The following is a 21669-nucleotide window of genomic DNA, read 5'->3' on the forward strand; positions in this document are numbered from 1 at the left end:
ATCTCACCTTCATTCTCACCGTCCCTCCCTCCTGGCTGGCAGTTGACCTACATGTAGTGAAATAATTTTTTCATATCGTTTTTTCTTATAGTTGTTAATAGTTTAGTAATTGAGATGTTTAGTTAAAAACAGATAGACTATTAGTCATATATTATATTGAACAGATGAAGCAATTTTTACAATATATGATGTTTTTAAATATTTTTATGAATATATGTTTCTTTGTATATGTATATATGTTTACATCTGGCTTATAATTATGGGAGATATCTTTTTTAGTATCTTTTAGTAGTTTTTAGAACAAATTGCATATTTAATGAACTGCTAATGATATGTTATGGATTGGATGGCTGTGTCAAGTAGGGTTTTTTTTTAAATTACTATAAATTTTAAGAAGTTGATTAACTGAAATTAACAATGAAGAAGGGACATTCCCAAAAGCTTTGTTTATTTGTTACCAATAAATTGAGCATTTTTCCATCTATTTGGTTTTCTTAATGAGAATATGTCATATTCTGTATTTGAAATGGTGACATCTTAGTGCTTTATAATGTTTTTTGGTGATAATAGTTATGCCCACATTTCTGAACATTTAAACCCAATCTAGGCATCACATCCACATGCATTGCATTGTTTGATAGGATTTATTTTTGTTTCCAATACACACACACACACACACACATGCACATATATATATATATATATATATATATATATAAACATATAAGCATGTTTACATCCATGTATTTATTAGGAATGCTTGTATGGTTATGTGATGTGGTGTTTTAATATACATACTTATAGAAGGCCATGACTTGTATGCATTTAGCCTATACGTGTATGTGGCTATGTTGGTGCCCTGTGTTATGGTCTTTGTACATTTTGATTTATTGTAGCTTTATTTTGCTGTATTTAAATGTATTTGAGTTTTGTTGTGATACATTTGAGTCAGCAAATATATCATGTGACATCCTTCTGTCCTTAATTTGATTTTGCATTTTCTGTTTTTAATGTGTTAGAAAACAAACTCAGAATCCAGACTGGCCTTCAAAGACTTTGCAGCCAGTGTATCCAGAAATAAACACCCTTTCTTCCACCCAGTTAACCAATTATTTCTTAAAATATTTCAAGATGCATTTTCTATTGTTCACCTACAGTAATACCTTCTGCCTATTTTTATAAACTTGAACTGTTAATACTGAAGCTTTTCTCCCCAGGCCTCCACTGAAAATGTTGCAGCTGCCAGTCAGACTTTCCCGGTAAACAAATGTAAAATAAAAAATAAATAAAATAAAAATGATATCTTCCTAATTTTACATTGGATCTATTTCTTCAATTATATCTCATACTCCTCAATCCTCTTATTTATCTACTAAAGTACTTCTGAATCCTTTCCAATCTTTCAAGTTGTTTATGATTAAACATGCAAATAAGAGCACCATATTTCATAGTAAGTATTATTATAGCTTTATGTATAGGCAGTAATACTTCCTTCTCCCAGCTTAGAACACTTCTAAGCATATTCCTAAGCTCTTAGTAACACCTAATAATGGTCTCCATCAGATGTCCTTCAAAATTTCAATCTGTATCAGTTTTTTTTGCCCCCAATCCTGAACAGCATCTACTTTACCTAATAGACAAATATTAACTGCATGAGTTTAATGGTTATTGCTATATCCGTAATGCATTCCAGAAGTCTTATTATACAGTGACCCCCCCATTAATATTCCAAAACATGCACGCTGATTGGCTAGCGTGCCCGTTGTAAATCCCACAATATACCAACGGAAAAAAGGTCTGGTTGCCTGGACTTTTTTCCGTTGGTATAAAGTCCTCAAAGTATATTTTTTTAAACAAATAAAAAAAAAAAGAAAGAAAAAAACGGAGCAACGGAGACCTTCTTTCTCTGTTGCTTCCGTTTCTAAGCATTGATGTACTGGGTATGTGTGGGACGCAAGTCCCATACACAGGCTCAGTACATCAAAACAGGGAAGCAGTATACCATAACCAGCGGAAGAATAGTAATGTGCCGTTATACAAAGACATTATTTAAGAAAAGTATTTTTTTTTTCTTAAATAATGTCATTGTATAATAGCAATAACCAACTCCGTGGTTGTGGTATATTGAAATGTACCCACAGTTGGCTTTATTTAATCACTCGGGCTTCGTCCTTGTGATTAAACCACACCAACCATGGGTAAATCTTCAATATACAACACCATGTCATCGGTTATTGCTTTAATATCAAATTTCATGCCATTAGAAACATACCATAACAATAATTCATCTAGATATCCTTGTAATTCATAATAATCATATGTGTTATCACTGAAGCAATTTTTGAGTCCTCTGCATATTTACATATCCACACCTTACCAGATGCAGGAAAACTTGCCATCAAAACTTTAAAAGGGCCATTCATATCACAGAACCTTGAGGAACACCAGAATTAAGCATTTTCACCTCAAAGTTTTACCAATTTTTGCCCTGTAGTATTACTCTCTATCTGTCTAAATACATAATGATTAATACCATGTAATAATTCTATAATGTGCAATGGTATCAAAGGTCCTTGCCATATCAAGTTAAACCACCTCAACAGGCATGCCCATAGTCAAGCACTTCATAACAGGCTGATAAAATACAGAAAATTCTTTGTAATTATTCAGCTGAGGAAGGCAGTTTCTGAAAATGGTCCTACACAACTTGTATTTACAACTATTTGCTGACGTTTCTGTAATATGGTTTACTTGTTTTCCTGTGCCCATTTTTGGTGTGCCATACATGTACTCATTGGACCTGCAGTAGTAGTTAGTCATGAGCCCAAAGCAGTATAAAGTTGCATCCATGATACTGAATATTGCCTTGAGACAACGGAAAATGTGCATTGTGGCATTTTTCAGAACCCAGAATGACACATTTCAAATTAGATGGTGATGTAACTGCAGGTTGTGCCAATTTTACAGGTCTTCTTACATATAAGAAAGTCTACCAGTCAAACATTTTTCACAAATCATTAGCACTCTACTGATTTATAGTCCTGAAGCACCTATGCATATCTACTGATTATAATAATTCTGAAACACTTATTATAAAAAGTGTCCCAATCTCAAGGGGTCAAAAATGTATTAATACACATATATATTGCATTTAACAGAGTGTAACTCTTACCTTTCAAGTGTCCAGACTCTGAAAGGACCCTCCAGATTTGTCCTCAAAACTGGTTGCATCCCTCCTAAAACAGGAAATTATCAGAATTTCTAAATTTATAACACCAGCATTTTAAATGTGTCCCAAATTTGAGGCTTCTTTCCTGATTGTTTTTAACTTTGTCCATATCTTGGGAGTAAAAGTTAAGAGCTGAGATGTGACTCCTTTAAGGAAGTACTCTTTCCTTCCTCTTTCCTTATTTCTTTCAAAATATGGATAATCTAAGGAGGAGTTTAATCTGGTCTGACTCAGTTTTTGCAAGTTGCTGGAAGCTGAGGAGTCTCCTGAGTTCTTACTGAGCACTATAACTAATAGCATAGTCTCAGCATTAGAGTTTAAGTTGCCTGCATTAGGGGTGTAGCCAGAGAATTTTATTTTATACCCACAAACTGTTTACTGTTGACCCACCACCCACATGACATTTAGAAAATTGACCACTCAAAACGTTAACCTCCCATGCACTTAGTAAATACATATATAATCTTCATCTGTTTTTTCTTAAATTATCAAAGAATGTATTTAAAATGAGTAGTTTTCTCTGTAAGCAAGTTATGTAATTGTTCTTGAAGGCATTCATTTAGATAGTTGTGGACATAATATAGAATGAAAAATCCTCTATTTTTAAGGTGTGCTCAGAAAAATGTACTTAATGGACTACAAAGAGTTTGCCTTTATACTACATGGTTGTGTAGCTCATTTATCTGGTTAGAGGGCAAAACATATTGTCTGATCTTCCAAGTAGAATAGAAAGTGTGCAACCTGATGAAGTACTAACACATTTCTTAACAATTGTGATAGATTTTAACAGTTAAATGGATAGTTCTATCTAATTTTTATTTGAAATATATTTATGTTGTGGCACTATGGTACACATAAGGTTTTATTTTGCTTTGAATGTTCACTTCTTGAAATATCACATTCTTGTTTGCTTAATATATTTTGTGAAATTATGCAATGCATGAAAATTAATTATAGTGAGAATATTAATGCCCAGCATTATAAGATACTGATGAATTAAGGCTGCTCAATTTTTTGACTGCCTATCAGTTTGCAGTAAAGCTTTATTGAGCGATATGAATATCATGATTGTCAGCTCTAGAAAATAACTGTCTTGTTTAGTGTCATGGTCTGTAGGTTGCAAAAAGTACAAATGATGCTCTTAGAATTCATATGAAGGAATGCTGAACACTATTGGTATAATGCACAGTCTTTACTGCAACATTATGTAGTTCTATTTATATTTGAAATGAAAAATAAATATCAAATTAAAACTGTATTACTTTGCTTTAGAAAAGTTCATATCACCAAAACTACTATGGAGTATCTAAGTGGAGACTATGAAGTTGAACCAGCGTATGGTCATGAAAGAAACGATTTTCTTATGAAGCACAATATTGAAACTTTTTTCATTGTGCCATCCCATCGAAGGAAGGTAAGAAGCAAAGTGGTCTGGAAAATATACAAAATGTCATATATTTTGCTTTTTAAATATGTCTAGCATCTGATGCAAAGGACAGGTCTGTGCTGTACACAAGTCTTTTGTAATATCCAGGATACAGTAAATTGCAACCTGATATATAATTATTATTTTCTTTTTTCTTGATATCTGTTTCATTCTATATTTACCAAAACTGCTACACTTCAAAGCTAAGACTGTTTCATGTCATCTTGTTCTTGCCTGTCACAATACAAGCTGCAATAAGAGAATAGTAGACATCAGAAGGTTTGACGTTTTGATTTAATGTTTCGAAAGTAATACAATTGTCACTGTGGAGATTTTGGGAAAAAAAAGTGATAGGAATTTTATTAGGTTCTTTGAGAGCAACAGAGGACAATATTGTAGATCTGGTCTGGTGTAACAGAGACGCATGCAATGAGGTAAGGGTGGGATGGCTTTTGAGCATTCACTAACTCTTCAAGCAAAGATGCATGGCTCTAAGGGGGATGATAAATCTAATGCCTATATTGTCAACAAAGAAGGGACTGATTTTTAAAGAATTAAAATAAACTGGTGGGGGTGGAGCAAGAGATTTTTGGGTGAGAGAGGAAACGAGCGTACTTGAACACCTCTGAGCAGAGATGAAGGAAGTTTTTATTGGAATCGTGGCTTCATACGTAGAGGGAATAAGACAGGGTGGTAACATAAAAATATCACCCTGGTTGTCAGGATAGTTAAGAGGCTGACGTTTAGCCTAACTACTTAAGGACAAAAGGTATATGCATGGGTATGTACTTGTGTGTGGGCCTGTTTGTGTGCACATGTATGTGTGGGTGTGTTTGTGAGTACATGCATGCATGTGTGAATAAATGAGAGTGCATCAGGTAGAAAAGATAGGCAGTTAAGACAATGAAAGAAATAACATCAACAGTGTGGAGAATAGATGAAGGATATAGGAACTGGTTTTGATTTTTTCATACATATGTCAGCAAAATGAGAAGGAATACATATTACTTTTCATGCTAGATAATACTAAATGATGGAGGTCTGGTTATGGCCAGTCAGAGTGGTTCACTGAGTGTTTTACATCTTTGTTTACCAACACAGCAGAGTTTGTTGCCATTAATGGAAATAACCAGTACAGTTTTGGGATCTATGGTGTTCCTTGGTAAGAGAATGGTGATAAAGGACACAACAACATGGAAGAACCACAAAGCCTATCTAGGTGCCAGTTGACAACTTAGTGTGTCTAGAGAGGTAACACAACTTGTGTGAAGCTGTACAAATTGCATTTGGGAAAAAAAAAATTATGTGCGGGGCTTAGAAGCAAAGACCTTTGATGTCTTTGTAAACAGGAAGTAAAGGAGAAAGTTTGTGCCAATCAATCTTCTCTTGGGGTGTGTAGATCAGAGTGCAGATGCTGTGTGTACTGTATCTTTAAGAAGCATGTCAGAAACATGCATGTATAAAGACTGAGCACGTGCCATACCTAGTACCATTTTGGGAGTGCAGCCAGAGAGTAAGCATGTATGAATCCTGCAGGTAGTTTCTGTACAAATTCCTTAAGTTAGTCAATAATCTTCTATTAAGATGTGTTCGTATAAAATAAAGCTGCTTGAACAGAACCCACAAAGACTCTTCTATTATGTCCAAAGTAGGAGAGTGACATGGTGTCAGAACCAGGATTACAGAGAATAAAGGTTTAGAGTCATGAGGTGCAGAGAAGATAGTGAAGGTAAATTAAGAGAAATGATCATTAAAAAGGGCCAGAAAAGAATCACAGGTAATGAGAACATGCAGGAACTACTACTTTCAAAAAAAGGTAAAATGGAGCTTTACAAGAACACTAACTGTATTATTAAACAAGCGGGAGGTATCAAAGATTGGTTAACTAAAAAAAATGGTAAAAAATCATATTTAACAAAACAATTATCAGTAAAATTAGCATATTTAAAATAAAAAGAGTATGTTTAAGGGCAAAATGGGCACATTTAGAGTAAAATGAGCACAAAACAAGTACAATGGGCATTAAAAGAGCAAAACGAATATAATAAGGGTAAAAAGGCACATTAAGCATAAATAAAGCAAGGCGACTGTATTTTTTTTAGCAAAGTGCTGTGTTTTGGGCATAACTACGACTTTGTATTGTATCAGGAGCATAACTAAAGTTATTCAAAGTATCTCAAAGTGTGTAAAAGTGCTTACAGTGTGTGCTTATTACTGTGTATGTATTCCGGAGAACTTACCTGTGTGTAAAGTACAAGTATTTTGTCAGTCAGAGTCAAAGTATACCCATTTTGAAAAGTTTCTTGCGCCGGGTGTGTCTGTTTGCAAAGTGCTGCCATTATAGATTGTTCTTACACTGTATGGGAAGATTTTAGTATGTTGTGTACATTTTATTCGTAAAGTGCAATTACTTTGAAATGTTATTGATTCTTTTTTTTCCCTAATCTTTATTTATTTTATAAAATTAAACACCTTTCCAATAAAGATTGACAATAACAGTAAGCTGCCAGAGTAGTTAATAACAAAATAACCAAACATAAACTATATTACATATATTTACAGAAGTGTCATTCACCTTAATAAACAGAAAAAACAAGGAAAAAAATATCTGTGAGATTTAGTGGAGATGCGAATGGAGAGCCATAGGTAAAAGAGAAAAGGGATCAGTAAATCTAGAGAGAGAATTATTAACATACTTTTGAAATAAGTAGTTTGTCATTTCAGAGTTAATTGAAGGGTATGGAGATTGGAGGATACTTGAGAATAAATAAGTTAGGAGTACTAAAGGTTAGATACTTATTGTAGAATATGATTGAATAACAAATCCCAATATCCAATGAACTGAGACTGTGCTTTCTAGTTAAGACAGCACAAGTTTATGAGCTGTCAAATGCCTGATTGCCAATCGGTTAAACCCCCCCCCCCCATGTAACTGATGATCTGTCTACCCAGTTTAATGTGATATATATCTTAACCAGTATAAAAAGGGTAATCAAAATGCGGATTTGTACTGTAGTCAGACCAGGGGGAGGAATGTAATGCATGATGAATTCCCATGACAGGGTTGATTTTTCATACCCCATCTTTTGAGGTTATACCATTAGAGAATTCCAAAGTTTATAAACACACTTGCAGCTCCAGAATATATGGAAGAGATTCACAGTAAGGACAAAAGAGTGAAATCGAGGAGTTAAATTTATGAAAAACTGGAGGAGGGAGGTATGCAGTATTTAGAATAATGAGTTGTGTATACTAAAGGTTTTTCAGGGGAAGTAATTTGGAGGTTCATTTTATAAATTGTTTTATTTGATAATTAGAGATGCAGGGGTTTGTTTTAACCCAATAGTTTGAAAATAGGATATTCTGGTATTTAATTGCAATAATCAGGTTGCATGTACTTGAGATCATTTTTTTCCTTAATAACATTAATTTCCACAGGGATTTACAAGTCTCTATATCTTTATTCACTAGGTTATTATTAGATAATAAACCAGAGCACAATTCTTAATCTGTCTTAATATAATAGTATAGCCCTTGGGTAATTTTAGTTTGTCTTTTATCCCTGTGATGGTAGAATTACAAAAGGGAAAGAAGTCAAGGACTCACTTTTCTTTTAACAGTATAAAGTTGATTAAATTTAACATCGAGTTATTAAGTTTTAGATTCAGATTAAGGTGTATAGGTTGTAGAGTTTCAAAAGCAGTAGATAGATTTACCGATAAGAAAAGTTTTTGTAAATTGATTATAAAAAACTTTATTTGGGTAAGCACTTTATTAGGTTATCAAGTTCCTTTTACCAAGAAAGGGGAGAACTTTAGGATTAAAGCTGAGTTTGTTTGTGTCTTTCGGCTTTTCCCATTTAGGGGTCGCCACAGCAGAACTCCAGTTCGCTAATGATTGGCAGTAGAGTTTTACATGCTGGCTTGCTGGCTTGCTGGGCCTAACACACAACCTTCACCGAAGGAATGCCCATTCACGCATGTCGCCACTCAGAAGACGCTCTAACTGAGAATCGAATGGGCAACGTCTAACTGTGAGGCAACAGTGCTACCGCAGCACCACCACCGCAGCAGGATTAAAGCTGAGTGATTAAACATATTTATGGTACAATTCTAGTCAGAAGGGTGACCATGAGTTTCCATTCAGATCATGTTCAGCAATTTTTATTAATTTGCTACTGTTAATCATGTCAAAACATAGTCTGAAATCTGGTAGATTAAGTCCATCATTTACTTTCGGTTGCATTAGTTTATAATAAGAAATCCTAATGGTTTTAGGGGACCAAATAAATTTGGCCAAGTACGAGGGTAACCTTTTAAAGAATTTATGTACTATTACTTGAAATCTAGGTAATATGTTCATCTTAATAATTGTGACTTTTGATAAGAAAGGTAGTTTGAAATTATCCCATCTGTTAAAATCTTTTACTATATTTTGCCATATTTAACAGCATTATTTTGATAGAACTCTATTGTATTTTGATAAAATGAAATCCCCAGATGTTTTATGGATTGTTTTATTTTAGTTGTGCAGGGATATAATGATTGTAACTTAGCTGAGTTTAAAGGGAATATTGCAGATTTGTCTAGATTCATGTTATAATTAGGTTAGAAAAAGTTTCAAAAGCCTTCAGTAGTTTTGATATATCAGAGCTTGGTAAAGTGAAGTATTAATTTGAATCATCTGCAAATGCTATTAGGGAAATTCTGGTGTTAAAGATTATTGGGGGGCTATGATAAGTAGCTTGCTTTATAAGTAAAAACAAGGGCTCCATGTATAGATTAAAAAGATACAGGGATAATGGGCAACCTTGTCTAGTTCCGTTCTTCACGACAATTCTGTTAGATATACTTTTATTTATGCAAAGGATGGTGTAAGCCTTATCATATAGTGTTTTAATAAATTGGATAAAACTTGAAGGGAATGCAAAATAAGGTAAAATCAATAGCAAGAACTTTACATTGTCTGTTGAAAGCTTTGTGTGTGTCCACAACTACCGCAAATATTGGTTATTTCTTTTGTTGGGAAAAACTCAGTGTTTCAAAAGTAAGACTATTATCACAGGTTTGTCTAAACGGAATAAACATTGATTGTTCTGGTGATATGTTATTGTAGATTTCAGTCTATTAGCCATTATTGTTGTAAGTATTTTGACATCTAAGTTAGTTAAAGAAATGGTTCTATAGCTCTTAGGATCCTTGGGATTAGCACTATCTTTAAGAATAAAGACAATTTTCGAAGACCTAAAGTGGACATCTGTAATGTTGTTGTTAATTATGTAGTTAAAAAGAAATAGCAATATTCTAGAAAGTTTTGGGCGGAAGGTTTCATATAATTCTGCTGTGAAGCCAACTGGACCTGCCGCCTTATTGGGTTTTAAATTATTTATTACGATAATTATATCCTATTGAGATTGATTATGGTCAAATTTTGGAAAGTTCAAGTTTTGTAGAAAATAGGTATTGACTTGTTCTGATTCACAGGAAATTTGCTCCCCATACATTTACAAGTATAAATTTTCAAACAGGTTGAGAATTTCTATATTAGAACAGCACAACCTATATAATGTATCTCAGGAATAATAGGTGTAGATTTTTTTGGATAATTAGCTGGGCCAGGAAGATCTGTGCTCCTTCTGCATAATTAGCTAGGTTTTTAATTTCATGGAATGACGGATGATTGGCATTAAGTAGGTAAAGTACTTTCTGAAGGTTTATTGGTTGATTCTCTGTTTCCTTTTTAAAACATCTTCTCAATTCTAATTCCGGATTGTGGATATTTTTTTTATTGACATCTCTTTATCATTATGTAGTTTCTTATGGTGAGTTGCTTTATTAATAAGGAAACCTGTTATCTGGGCCTTAGTAGCTGCCCACTCAATGCCAAACAGATTGTGGGATGGAGGTATCTTTTCCAGTAATTCCTCTAAAAACAAGTTAACACCTTCCTCAATATCTTGCTTTAGAAGCAAATTAGGATTAAGAGTCCAGTTGTACCCCCTATAACTTAAATACTGTTTATCGGACCAGTTAATTTTGAGCGTAACTTTGGAGTGGTCAGAAAACAATCTAGTCTTGATATAGCAGTTTGTGTTTAGGTTCAAAAAGAAGTCAGAAATTAAGAAGAAATCAATTCTGGACCACATTTTGTGGCATTGAGAGGAAATTGTAAACCTTTCCTTTGTTTTACATCATTAGTTTGGCAGTTGAAAGTCATTTTTAAGTTCAGATAAAGCAATAATTTCTTGAATATTGTATGGTTTATTTGAGTTTGTTCTATCCATTAAAGGATCTTGGTAAGCATTCCAGTCACCACCTATAATTATATTGTGATTCTTTAAAGCAGACAAAATTTTGTGTAAGGACATAAAGAAATCTTGTTGCTTACTACAAGGGGCATAAATATTTAGAATCATATTTGGTTTATTGACAGAGGGGCTTTAGCAGGTTACATAACACCATCAACCCTCAGTATCAGTATCATATTATATTAGCTTGGAAAGATTTCTTGATTATTATGGCCACCACAACACTATTTGTTTCTTTACCAGAGGCAATGATCATTTTAATCCATTTTTTTCTGTAATTTTTGACCACTGTTCTTCCGTCGTATGTGATTCTTGTATTTAAATTATTTTAGCCTTTGATTTAAAGGCAAGGTGAAGAAAGAGTTTCCATTTTTTTAAATGAATACCCTTTACATTCCATGACTCATTGTCCCATATTCTGTTCTATGTAACAGTATATTGAAAAGGTAACTTAAAACTAATAAATAAAAGTTAAGTGGTCGATGTGCCCAAACTCACACTAGTAACCACGAAAACAGGCACAATAGATCAGCAAGAAATGTTTAATGTCACTCCACGAACAAACCGCACAGTACGAAAACAATAACACTACTACAGTTCTCAGCACATTTTTGTCGACATACACTTCATCAGAAAAGCTAAACAGTGCTCAGTGTGTGAAATTTATATGTTAGCTTTTGTTTGAATCTGCCAATAATGTCTCATAATTAATTAAAATGTTAGTAAATTCAATTAACACCCTTTTTGTTAACAATTCACAGATTTCTTATCAGAATCGAAAAATAAATAAATGAAATACATACTTGTTAGGTGTTTTATACAATAGTTCAATACATTTAAACACTTAAAAGAACATTACAAACCTTAAAAAAGTAACCCTAAATATATGTATATAAATATTTGAATACATAAGAGTTCTCAACACAAGTGATACAATATCACCCTCTAGTGGTGAATCAAATTATTTACATAGAAAATTACAAGAAAATTACATAATTAAAATGTGTATAAATAAATGTTGTATGGTTTAAAATGACCAGTTTAATTAGTACATCAAAAAGTATATGTACCTGTTTTCAAGATGTTTAAAAACATATTAAAAAAAAAAAAAAAAAAAAAAAAAATATGTATATATCTATATATATATATATATATATATATATATATATATATATATATATATATATATAGATATACATATACAACTTATGTATAGGTGAGTGATTATAACTTAGCTGATCTCAATTTTAATACAGGTTTTAAAGAGATCATTTCATTTAAACCTGGGTAGCTGCTAGCTTCAAGGGTTAATTGCCAAAATAGCTCTTTGTATTCTAAACAAGTCTCCCAAGGACCACCCCTGGGATCTGGGGCTACTACCTCTATGACAAAGAATAGGAATTTGGCTGATTTACATATTAAAGTGTGTTTAAACAATGCATTGTTTATATTTTCCTTCCTTACGTTATATACGTGCTCATATACCCTTTGTCTCAGCTTTCTCTCGGTTTTGCCAATATAAATGGAGTCACAGACCTCATAGGTCACCATATATACCAAGTCACAAGTATTGCAATTTGCAAACCCTTTTGTGGTGATAATTTTACCTCTACTTTTCAAAAATATGTTCTCTCCTTCCCTAATATTGGCACAATAATGACAATTTCCACATTTATGTGTACCTTTCTTGTTGGAGAGATGTGCGACCTGTTTTCCACCGTCCAATATGTTCTTAATATTACGTCCTTTTTTGAATACCAATTTTAAGGGATCTTCAAAATTAAAATCTGAAAAACTGGCAAACCTATTCCACTCATCATTAATAATATTTTTGACTCTATTGGTTTCACCATTAAAAGTAATGTCAACACTGAGTGATAATGTTTTCCATCTATTGGAGAATTAATTTTAGTGTTGGTGGTGCTGAGAATTTTTGTTGAATTCCCCAAGATAGGCCGAAACCTTGTGGTCTTTGCTTTTTTAACTTCTATCAGCCCTTTTTAGCAAATCATCAGGGTAACCTCTTTCTCGAAACATGTTTGCAATAAATTCACATTCTGTTTGAAAATCTGTCTCATCTGAGGTCATCCTACTAGCTCTTACTAGCTGGCCCTTGACAATTGCCTTCTTTTGATAAGGGGGATGGGAGCTGGAATAGTGCAAGTAAGTATTAGAAAAGGTCTCCTTCCTGTGTATTTTAGATTTCAACCCCTGATTTGTTCTCTGTATGTACACATCTAAAAAACTAAGTTGGGACTTGTTTAGAATATAAAGAGCTATTTTGGCAATTTACCCTTGAAGCTAGCAGCTACCCAGGTTTAAATGAAATGATCTCTTTAAAACCTGTATTAACATTGAGATCAGCTAAGTTATAATCACTCACCTATACATAAGTTGTGTGTGTATATATATATATATTTTTTTTTTGTATATATATTTTTTATATGTTTTTAAACATTGTGTAAACAGGTACATATACTTTTTCATGTATTAATTAAACTGGTCATTTTAAAGCATACATTTATTTATACACATTTTAATTATGTAATTTTCTATATTTTCTATGTAAATAATTTGATTCACCACTAGAGGGTGATATTGTATCGTTTGTGTTGAGAACTCTTAATGTTTTTTTAAGTGTTTAAATTTATTGAACTATTGTATAAAACACCTAACAAGTATGTATTTCATTTATTTATTTTTCAATTCTGATAAGAAATCTGTGAATTTTTAACAATAAGGGTGTTAATTGAATTTACTAACATTTTAATTAATTATGAGACATTATTGGCAGATTCAAACAACAGCTGACATATAAATTTCACACACTGAGCACTGTTTAGCTTTTCTGATGAAGTGTATGTCTACGAAAATGCGCTGAGAACTGTAGTAGTGTTATTGTTTTTGTACTGTGCGGTTTGTTCATGGAGTGACATTAAACATTTCTTGCTGATCTGTTGTGCCTGTTTTCGTGGTAAGTTAAAGCTAAGATACATTTAAGAGTATAGATCTCTTTGGGTTGATTAGGTGAATGGCACACCACTCTTCTTGCCGTGTCCCTGTACCTACCCACTAACCCACCAGGCCAAGAAGAGAGTGGAAAGGTAAAAAAGACTAACTGTATACACTTTAAACATCTAACAGAGCCTAGATGAAATTCCCAAAGATTAACTTTCCCCTTCTAACAGAGCCTAGATGAAATTCCCAAAGATTAACTTTCCCCTTAATAAAAACATATCTGAAACAGAAAAAGACTAACATACCTAGCCCACAACAAAACTACCACTATCATCCACTAACCCAGTTCATTATGATGTTTAACTTACATACCAGAAATAATAGAACAGAAAAGTGAAAATAAGAGGATAGATTTATGAAGGTGTTTGAGGTTAAACACCTGTTTATTTTATAGTAGAAAGTTAAGAAGAAGAATGTGTACTTATAATTTTAACAACAACCTTATTTTAGATGTAGCTATACCTTTCATCATTTCTAACTACACTAATAAAATTAACAACAATAGTAGGATGAGTAAGTCTATCATGTGTCTATACTGAACAATGTAAGAGCTATGCTTATTTATACCAAATAGGTCAAATATAATTAAGCAAATTGCAATCATAAACCTGCAGTAAACATTGTACATTACTGCAATCTATCATAAGAACTGCCTCGTTTACAACCTTAGTTATTTGATTGAATAATGACATGCACCAAAATTTTATTCAACATTAAGGGTAGTTGTGGAGTGTTGAACTTCTTTGTTCACCGTCTAATTATGTACATTAACTTAAAGAATTATTTGCCTGGAAGAGAAAGGAAATCTCTAGGATAGAACACTTTAAAACAAAATATATATTTCCATACCCATTCTAACCTTTCTGCATAACCGTAGTTTTAGGGTTTGCTCTTAGCCAGTCATGGACCTGCGGTGAAAATGTGAGATGGAACTGGCTCTTGTCAAATTATCTGTTAATATACTAGATTAATTGAGATGCAAGTTCCAACTTATTTTCCGATTTATGCTAGTAGTAACAGAATATTTAAATTCCGCTACCAAAAGCCATTATAAGTAAAGAGATGAGAGGCATTGAAATGTTCTTATATGTGAGAGATGTCAAGTATACCCTTATAGAGTTCTGTGAAGGCAGGATTGTATAGGAAATTCCAATGACTATTAAAACATGTTCCTACTGATGGGTAAGGGAAAGAAATAAAATTTGTTAACATCTCTGGGTATGCAGACAACTCCTTTCATTAGAAATTTACTCTGGATGAGATTAAATACTTTCACCTACGTATGTAGGTCATCCTAGATCTTATCAATAAACAAGTAGTTAAATAGTGTTTTAGGCTTCAACCAAAACGAGTTCACAAGCTATATTAGTTACCAGCAGTATTTTGATTTTTTTGATAGTAATCATCTGAGAGGTATTACAATGCCCTGTAAAATTGTTTGGAGAGATGCCATTAGGACAAAGTTTAAACAAAAATGACACTCGATTCTTAGATAGGAGAAAACTTTTCCTTCAAGTCTCAGAATAATAGAGGGTCTGCCTACATCAGTGATACATAAAAACAAAGAACAAAACCAGAGTAGCTGACTGCTGACATTGTTCTTAACAAAAAAGAGAACACCAGCAGTTTGTTTGGAGCTACGCACTTAAGTACAATCGGGTGCGGATCGTTCCTGTTTTTAAAGTCAAAATAATTAAACAACTTGGCCACTGAGAGATAGAATTCAACTTTCTAATAAGCCAAGTTCTATTCAGTTTAAGTTACAAGGAGCTTAGCTTTTGACCTCCCTCAATCTAAAAAGCCATCAAAGTTACTCCTCTCGCTTACTTTAAGATTCCTGTAGAATTAACCACTTTAATAGTGACCACTGGAGATTGGATTTTTAACTTACTGAAATCTAATTCTTAGCCAACCATTTTGTACAAAAGCCAACTGCTCCAAGCACAGAACCATCTAAGAAAGAACTGAAATAAAAAAATGTCAGTAAAAATCACACACTTTTTTTATTGAACACGAATAGGTAAGTGCTTTCGCAATCCCTCCGGATTGCTTCTTCAGACCATATAAAAATTTTCAAGCATCACATATAATTAAATATAAGAAAAACATCCAATCACCTTGAAAATAGTTAATTAAACTAATTATCTAATGATGAAATTCAACCTTAAAAAACAAGAAGGCGCATATAATTACCTTTTCTTACTAAAGAATATGTATGTGTAAAAAAACACAAAAATGCAGAAATATAAAAGGTGTGTGCAAACTATCGATATATGCACCTATGCTGCACTATTAAATTGCATATATAAAAAATTATAAAAAAATAGGATAATAAAAAAGTGAATGTATAATGTGATCAAACCTATTTTCTAAGGTTTCTGTGAGGACTGGTTTGAGGGAAACATAGTCATTGAGTCGTGGTGACTTATGAGCTGCTAAAAGTAAGATCCATCTCAATTCCTTCTGTTCTGTTTTATTGACTATGTCCCCTTTCCTCATCCCTACTTCAAATGTGTCAATCGCTAAAAATGTAAATGATTGTCACCATGATAGAGCATATGTTTAGCTATGGCACTATGTTCAGGCTGCTTTCTAAAACAATAATAGTGCTCAAGTATACGTTCCTTAAATGCTTGTTGGTTTAGCTAACATAAAATGCACAGCAGCTCACACATCGACTTAAATAAATGATATTTTTACTTTCACACTTTGCCGTCACGTAAAATGTGTATAGCTTCTGTATCACAGGATGAACAAAACTATTACTGCTTTCTATATATTTACAGAAGGCACATTTATTACAAATACTAGTTCCTTGTTGTACAGGTTGTCTAAATTCCATTTATCTGAATAACATAATAATCTGCTTGAGGGATTTCTTGTTCTTATAAATTAATCTTGGTCTATTACCTACAATTACATTTATACGGTCATCGGTTTCCAAGATATGCCAGTTCTTTCAATTACATTTTTAATCATTTTACTGTCAGTTGTGTGTGTCAAACAAAACCTCAAACCGATATCCCCATCCCTTCTATTGTATGTTATTTCTCCAGGAATGCTGGGTGAGGAAAAATGTGGTTTTCCTTTATTCCAATGTATACTTGTAGCTCTTTGACAAGCTTGATCTATCTCATCAGATTTATAACCCCTGACACTGAACTGTTCCTTGAGAGTATCCAAACTTGCAGCAAAATCTGGATCCCTACCATGTAGTCTGGAGTTCTGTAGAGCCTGATTGTTAATAACATTTTTAAAAATATGTGGGGGGTGCATACTGTTGTGATGGACATAACTATTTCGATAACATTCTTTTCTGAATAATTTAGTGTGGATCTTCCTTGCTCAATAATCATAATCACTCTAATGTCAAGAAAATCCAAATGTTGTTTTGAATATGTTAGTGTGAAATACAGAAAATCACTACTGTACAAAAATGTCATAAAATCTTGTAGCATTTCTTCAGTCCCTCCCCATAAAATAAACAAATCATCTACGAAACGTTGATAAAATAAGATATCTTTCACAAACATATTGCCTGTCAATAATTGAGACTGTTCCCACTTGGCCATAACTAAATTGGCATAGCTATTCACAACCGAAGTATCCATAGCTACGCCAGATGTTTGTAGGAAATATTTGTCATTTTTGAATTCTAAAACTAATTCTAATAAAAAACAAATTAAGTCAATACTATTCACAACCATAGCTTTTGCATCAATCAGAAATTCCCTCAGATATTCTCCTCCTTTGTCATTCGGGATACAAGTAAAAAGTGATGTGACGTCTAAGGTGACCAAATATTCATTACCCTGCAAGTTCCTTTCAGATAAAAAAAATGAGATAAATCTTTCAAAAAATGTTCAGAGTTCCCAAGTACTGCTTCATAACCATTCAATGTGGGTCTAAGTGATTTCTCTACATATATGGGTGCAGGCTCAGTGATCCAGCCTGCCCCTGAAACAATCGGCCTACTTGTGGGGAGAAATGTTGTTCTTGTGAAAATTTGGTAACCCATTTAAACTCAGAACAATGGGAAAAATAGGAGTAAAATATTGGTAGAAATCCAGAGTAATACAGTTCTCTAAAAAAACTATTTTTAATATAAGCATTATATTTGTCAATCATTTTATCAACTTCAGATTCATTAATAGTCCTATAAGTTTTAAAATCATTTAACATGCTAACCATAGAATCAAAATAAAAAGTTCTGTCCATAATCACAATGGAATTGGCCGGTTTGACAATGATTTCAATATCATCTCGCAGGGAATTTAAGGCCTGTGTCTCTGTAAATGTCATATTATAAAAATTTTTACCACTACTATCATAAAGGAAAGCATTATACAAATCATCTTCACATGCCTTCATGACATTAGTTTTATATATGTGTGTGTATATATATATATATATATATATATATATATATATATATATATATATACATATATATACATATATATATACATACATGTGTGTGTGTGTGTGTGTGTGTGTGTGTGTGTGTGTATGTATGTATGTATATATATATATATATATATATATATATATATATATATATATATATATATATATGGGATCCTATCAGATAGTCGAACTTCTGCAAGTTTGAACCTCATATTGTTGAGACCATAAGTATTTGCAGAAGTTCGAGCATTTCAGCGGAAATCTCTGTAAGGGGAGGTTTCTGTTTTGTTCAATGTGATGTGATCTCGGAGTTGGTATATTTAAGTAGCGGGGAGTGTGGGGGGTGCAGGGATGCTTGCCCACCTGCTTACAACAGTTTATTTTGTTTTCTTTTCTTTTTTTTGTTTTTTATCCATAGTCAAAGTTTTTTTTAACTACGAACAGGATGGTTCAAACATTCCATGTTCGAAGTTATTAAACTTCGACTATGTGATATAGACCTTCTACATATATATATATATATATATATATATATATATATATATATATGTGTGTGTGTGTGTGTGTGTGTGTGTGTGTGTGTGTGTGTGTGTGTGTGTGTGTGTGTGTGTATGTATGTATGTATGTATGTATGTATGTATATATATATATATATATATATATATATATATATATATATATATAGGCGGTGTAGCCATACTCTACTCAGACAGCCTAAACCTGTCTCCTATCACTATCCCCATCCCCAATTTCTATCCTGCTGAACTTCTCATTCTAAACTGCCATCTCAACCCTCACAAGAAATTTGCTGTCACTTCTGTCTACATCCCCCCGGGGAATAATATACCAACCCTAGAAAATATCCCATCTTGGTTTAGTCACAACTTAGACTATGAAACCCTCATTCTTGGTGATGTCAATATAGACTGGTCCAAACTTACTACTGACTCACCACAATCCAGCATCAACTTACATGGTTTCCATCAACTATTTACATCCCCCCACCCGTTTCAATAAAGACTTATCTTCCAGCTCCACCATTGACTGAATACTCACCAACTCTCCTAATCTCTACCATAGCCCATGTACCCTGCCTGACTCCTTCAGTGATCACCTCCCCACCTCTATCCTTAGACACACCTCCCAGACACACAAACCACACCTATTTAGAGATTGCCGTAAGCTCTCTAACTTCAATAACACCCAGTTTAATTCCATGTTGTGCAGTATTGATTCCATCCTTAAACATATCCCTCTTGATGATGCTGTCATTAAATTCAACATTTTCCTAGATACCCTTAATTCCCTTGCTCTCTCCAGGAAAATCAGAATTAAATCAAACCATACTCCATGGCTCTCTAAAGACACTAGAGCACTAATGCATACCAGGTATAGCATCTGGAAATTATGGCTTAAAACCAGGCATACTCCCCATCTACTTAAATACAAAACATTATGTAACCTAGTTAACAAATTGGTCATCAAAGACAAGACCTCTTACTACGACTCTCCTCAACTGGACAACAGGTCAAACCCGCACAACTTTTGGACTACTCTTAACAAAATACTTTACCCTGGTAAGCCTTCTTGCCCCTCACCCTACCCCAAGAAATCTCTTCCTGAAATTGCTACCCTACTCAACAAACACTTCATTGACATTATCCAAAACCTTACACCGTCAAATACTAATGCTGAAACTATCAGTGCTACCAACAACCCTCATAGCCAGAATCTCTTCTCATTTAAACCTGTCATCTTCCTACATTAAGTCCCTTCTTCTTAAGCTTAAACCATGCTCTCCCTCTACTGATAACCTACCTCCTACATTTCTCAAACTCGCTGCTGAATCTATAGCCTATCCTATATCCATTCTTATTAACAGATCTATACAAGATGGTACAGTTCCTACTATCTGGAAATCCTTCTATACTATTCCACTGCATAAAGGTGGCAACTCCTCTGATCCATCTAACTATCGTCCCATTGCTATTCTTTCTCCCATCTCCAAGTATGCTCAAAAAATGCATACATTCACAACTTCTCAACAATCTCCTCCAACACAACCTTCTCACTCCCACTCAGCATGGTTTATGTCCCCACCACAGCACATCTACCACCTTCCTCTCTGTCACTCATAAAATAGCCATTGCCCTTGATAACAATCAGCTAATATCCTACCTCTTCCCTGACCTTTCCAAAGCCTTTGACACAGTCTCTCACCCTATACTACTTTCTAAATTATCTAACCTCAACTTGTCTTCTTCCCCCCTTGCTTGGTTCTCCAGCTATCTCTCAGGTAGGCAGCAATCTGTCAAATAGCTCTCCTCCTGCTCTCCCTTTATATTTGTTCCAACAGGTGTTCCTTAAGGTTCTATCTTGGGTCCCCTCTTATTTAATATCTTTACAAACAAACTATTCACCTCTTGTAGACAATCTTCTCTTATACAACATGCAGATGACTCCACACTTATCTCAATCTCCAGTAGTATCACAGACCTTCTCACCCTTACTCAAAACTCCTTTCTATCCACAGAGAAATGGCTGTCTGACAACCTGCTTATCCTTAACCTTAAGAAGACCAAGCTCCTGCTCTTTCTCCCCCGCTCTTTTTCCAATCACAAATCTACATTTACCATAACATCCTCTAACAACACAGTCATAAAACCTGAACCACACACTAAACAGTTAGGCGTCATTATAGATGACAAGTTCAGATTTAACTTATGAACAACAACAATGTGGATGAGGCACTCAAAAGAAACCAATAATCCAAAAAAGAGTGCTAGAGAAAAAGCTAAACATGAATGAGGTATATGCAATTCGTTTATTAACCACACAGTGCAGCTGATACACTACATAAACGCCTTTACACAACAAATTCACGTTTTCGTCTCAATCGATAAGACTTCATCAGATGACCAGTGTATGAATCAGAGTATGAATGAGAAGCAAGCCCCCCTGAAGGAAAAGGGCAGGACGAGGTAGGTCAATCACGCAAGTTGATTGGCCAGCTTATGGAACTGATCGACCTACTGACACCTCTCAGCCAATCCTTAGTAGGGCTTTGTGGCAATCTCTGTAATCAGTGTTTACCAGGAACTGAAGGGTTTAAACTATCGAAATGTAATGGAAATAAGGGAGAAAGGGAGCTTATTGGTGCCTCAAAGGACGCCGGCGACCCTAAGGAAGTAATCGGAGGGACTTTCAACCCTGAAGCTACACCAAATATATTTAAAACCGGTGATATTGCCACTTGCTCTGCAAATGGAGATATTCCAAGTA

General features: G+C 33.9%; 1 protein-coding gene across 1 annotated transcript in view; it reads left to right on the top strand.

Annotated features, from left to right (window-relative positions):
- ADCY1 (adenylate cyclase 1) overlaps nucleotides 1-21669 on the top strand; it is a 1911278-nt gene that overhangs the window by 1062557 nt on the left and 827052 nt on the right. Inside the window, exon 8 of the mRNA XM_044065602.1 lies at nucleotides 4502-4643. Within this exon, the coding sequence (XP_043921537.1) occupies nucleotides 4502-4643 (142 nt within the window). The remainder of the gene's footprint in view (nucleotides 1-4501; nucleotides 4644-21669) is intronic.

This window comes from Protopterus annectens, chromosome 3.part0 (genome assembly GCF_019279795.1).
Source record: "Protopterus annectens isolate FY-2018-M chromosome 3.part0, PAN1.0, whole genome shotgun sequence".
NCBI lineage: Eukaryota > Metazoa > Chordata > Ceratodontiformes > Protopteridae > Protopterus > Protopterus annectens.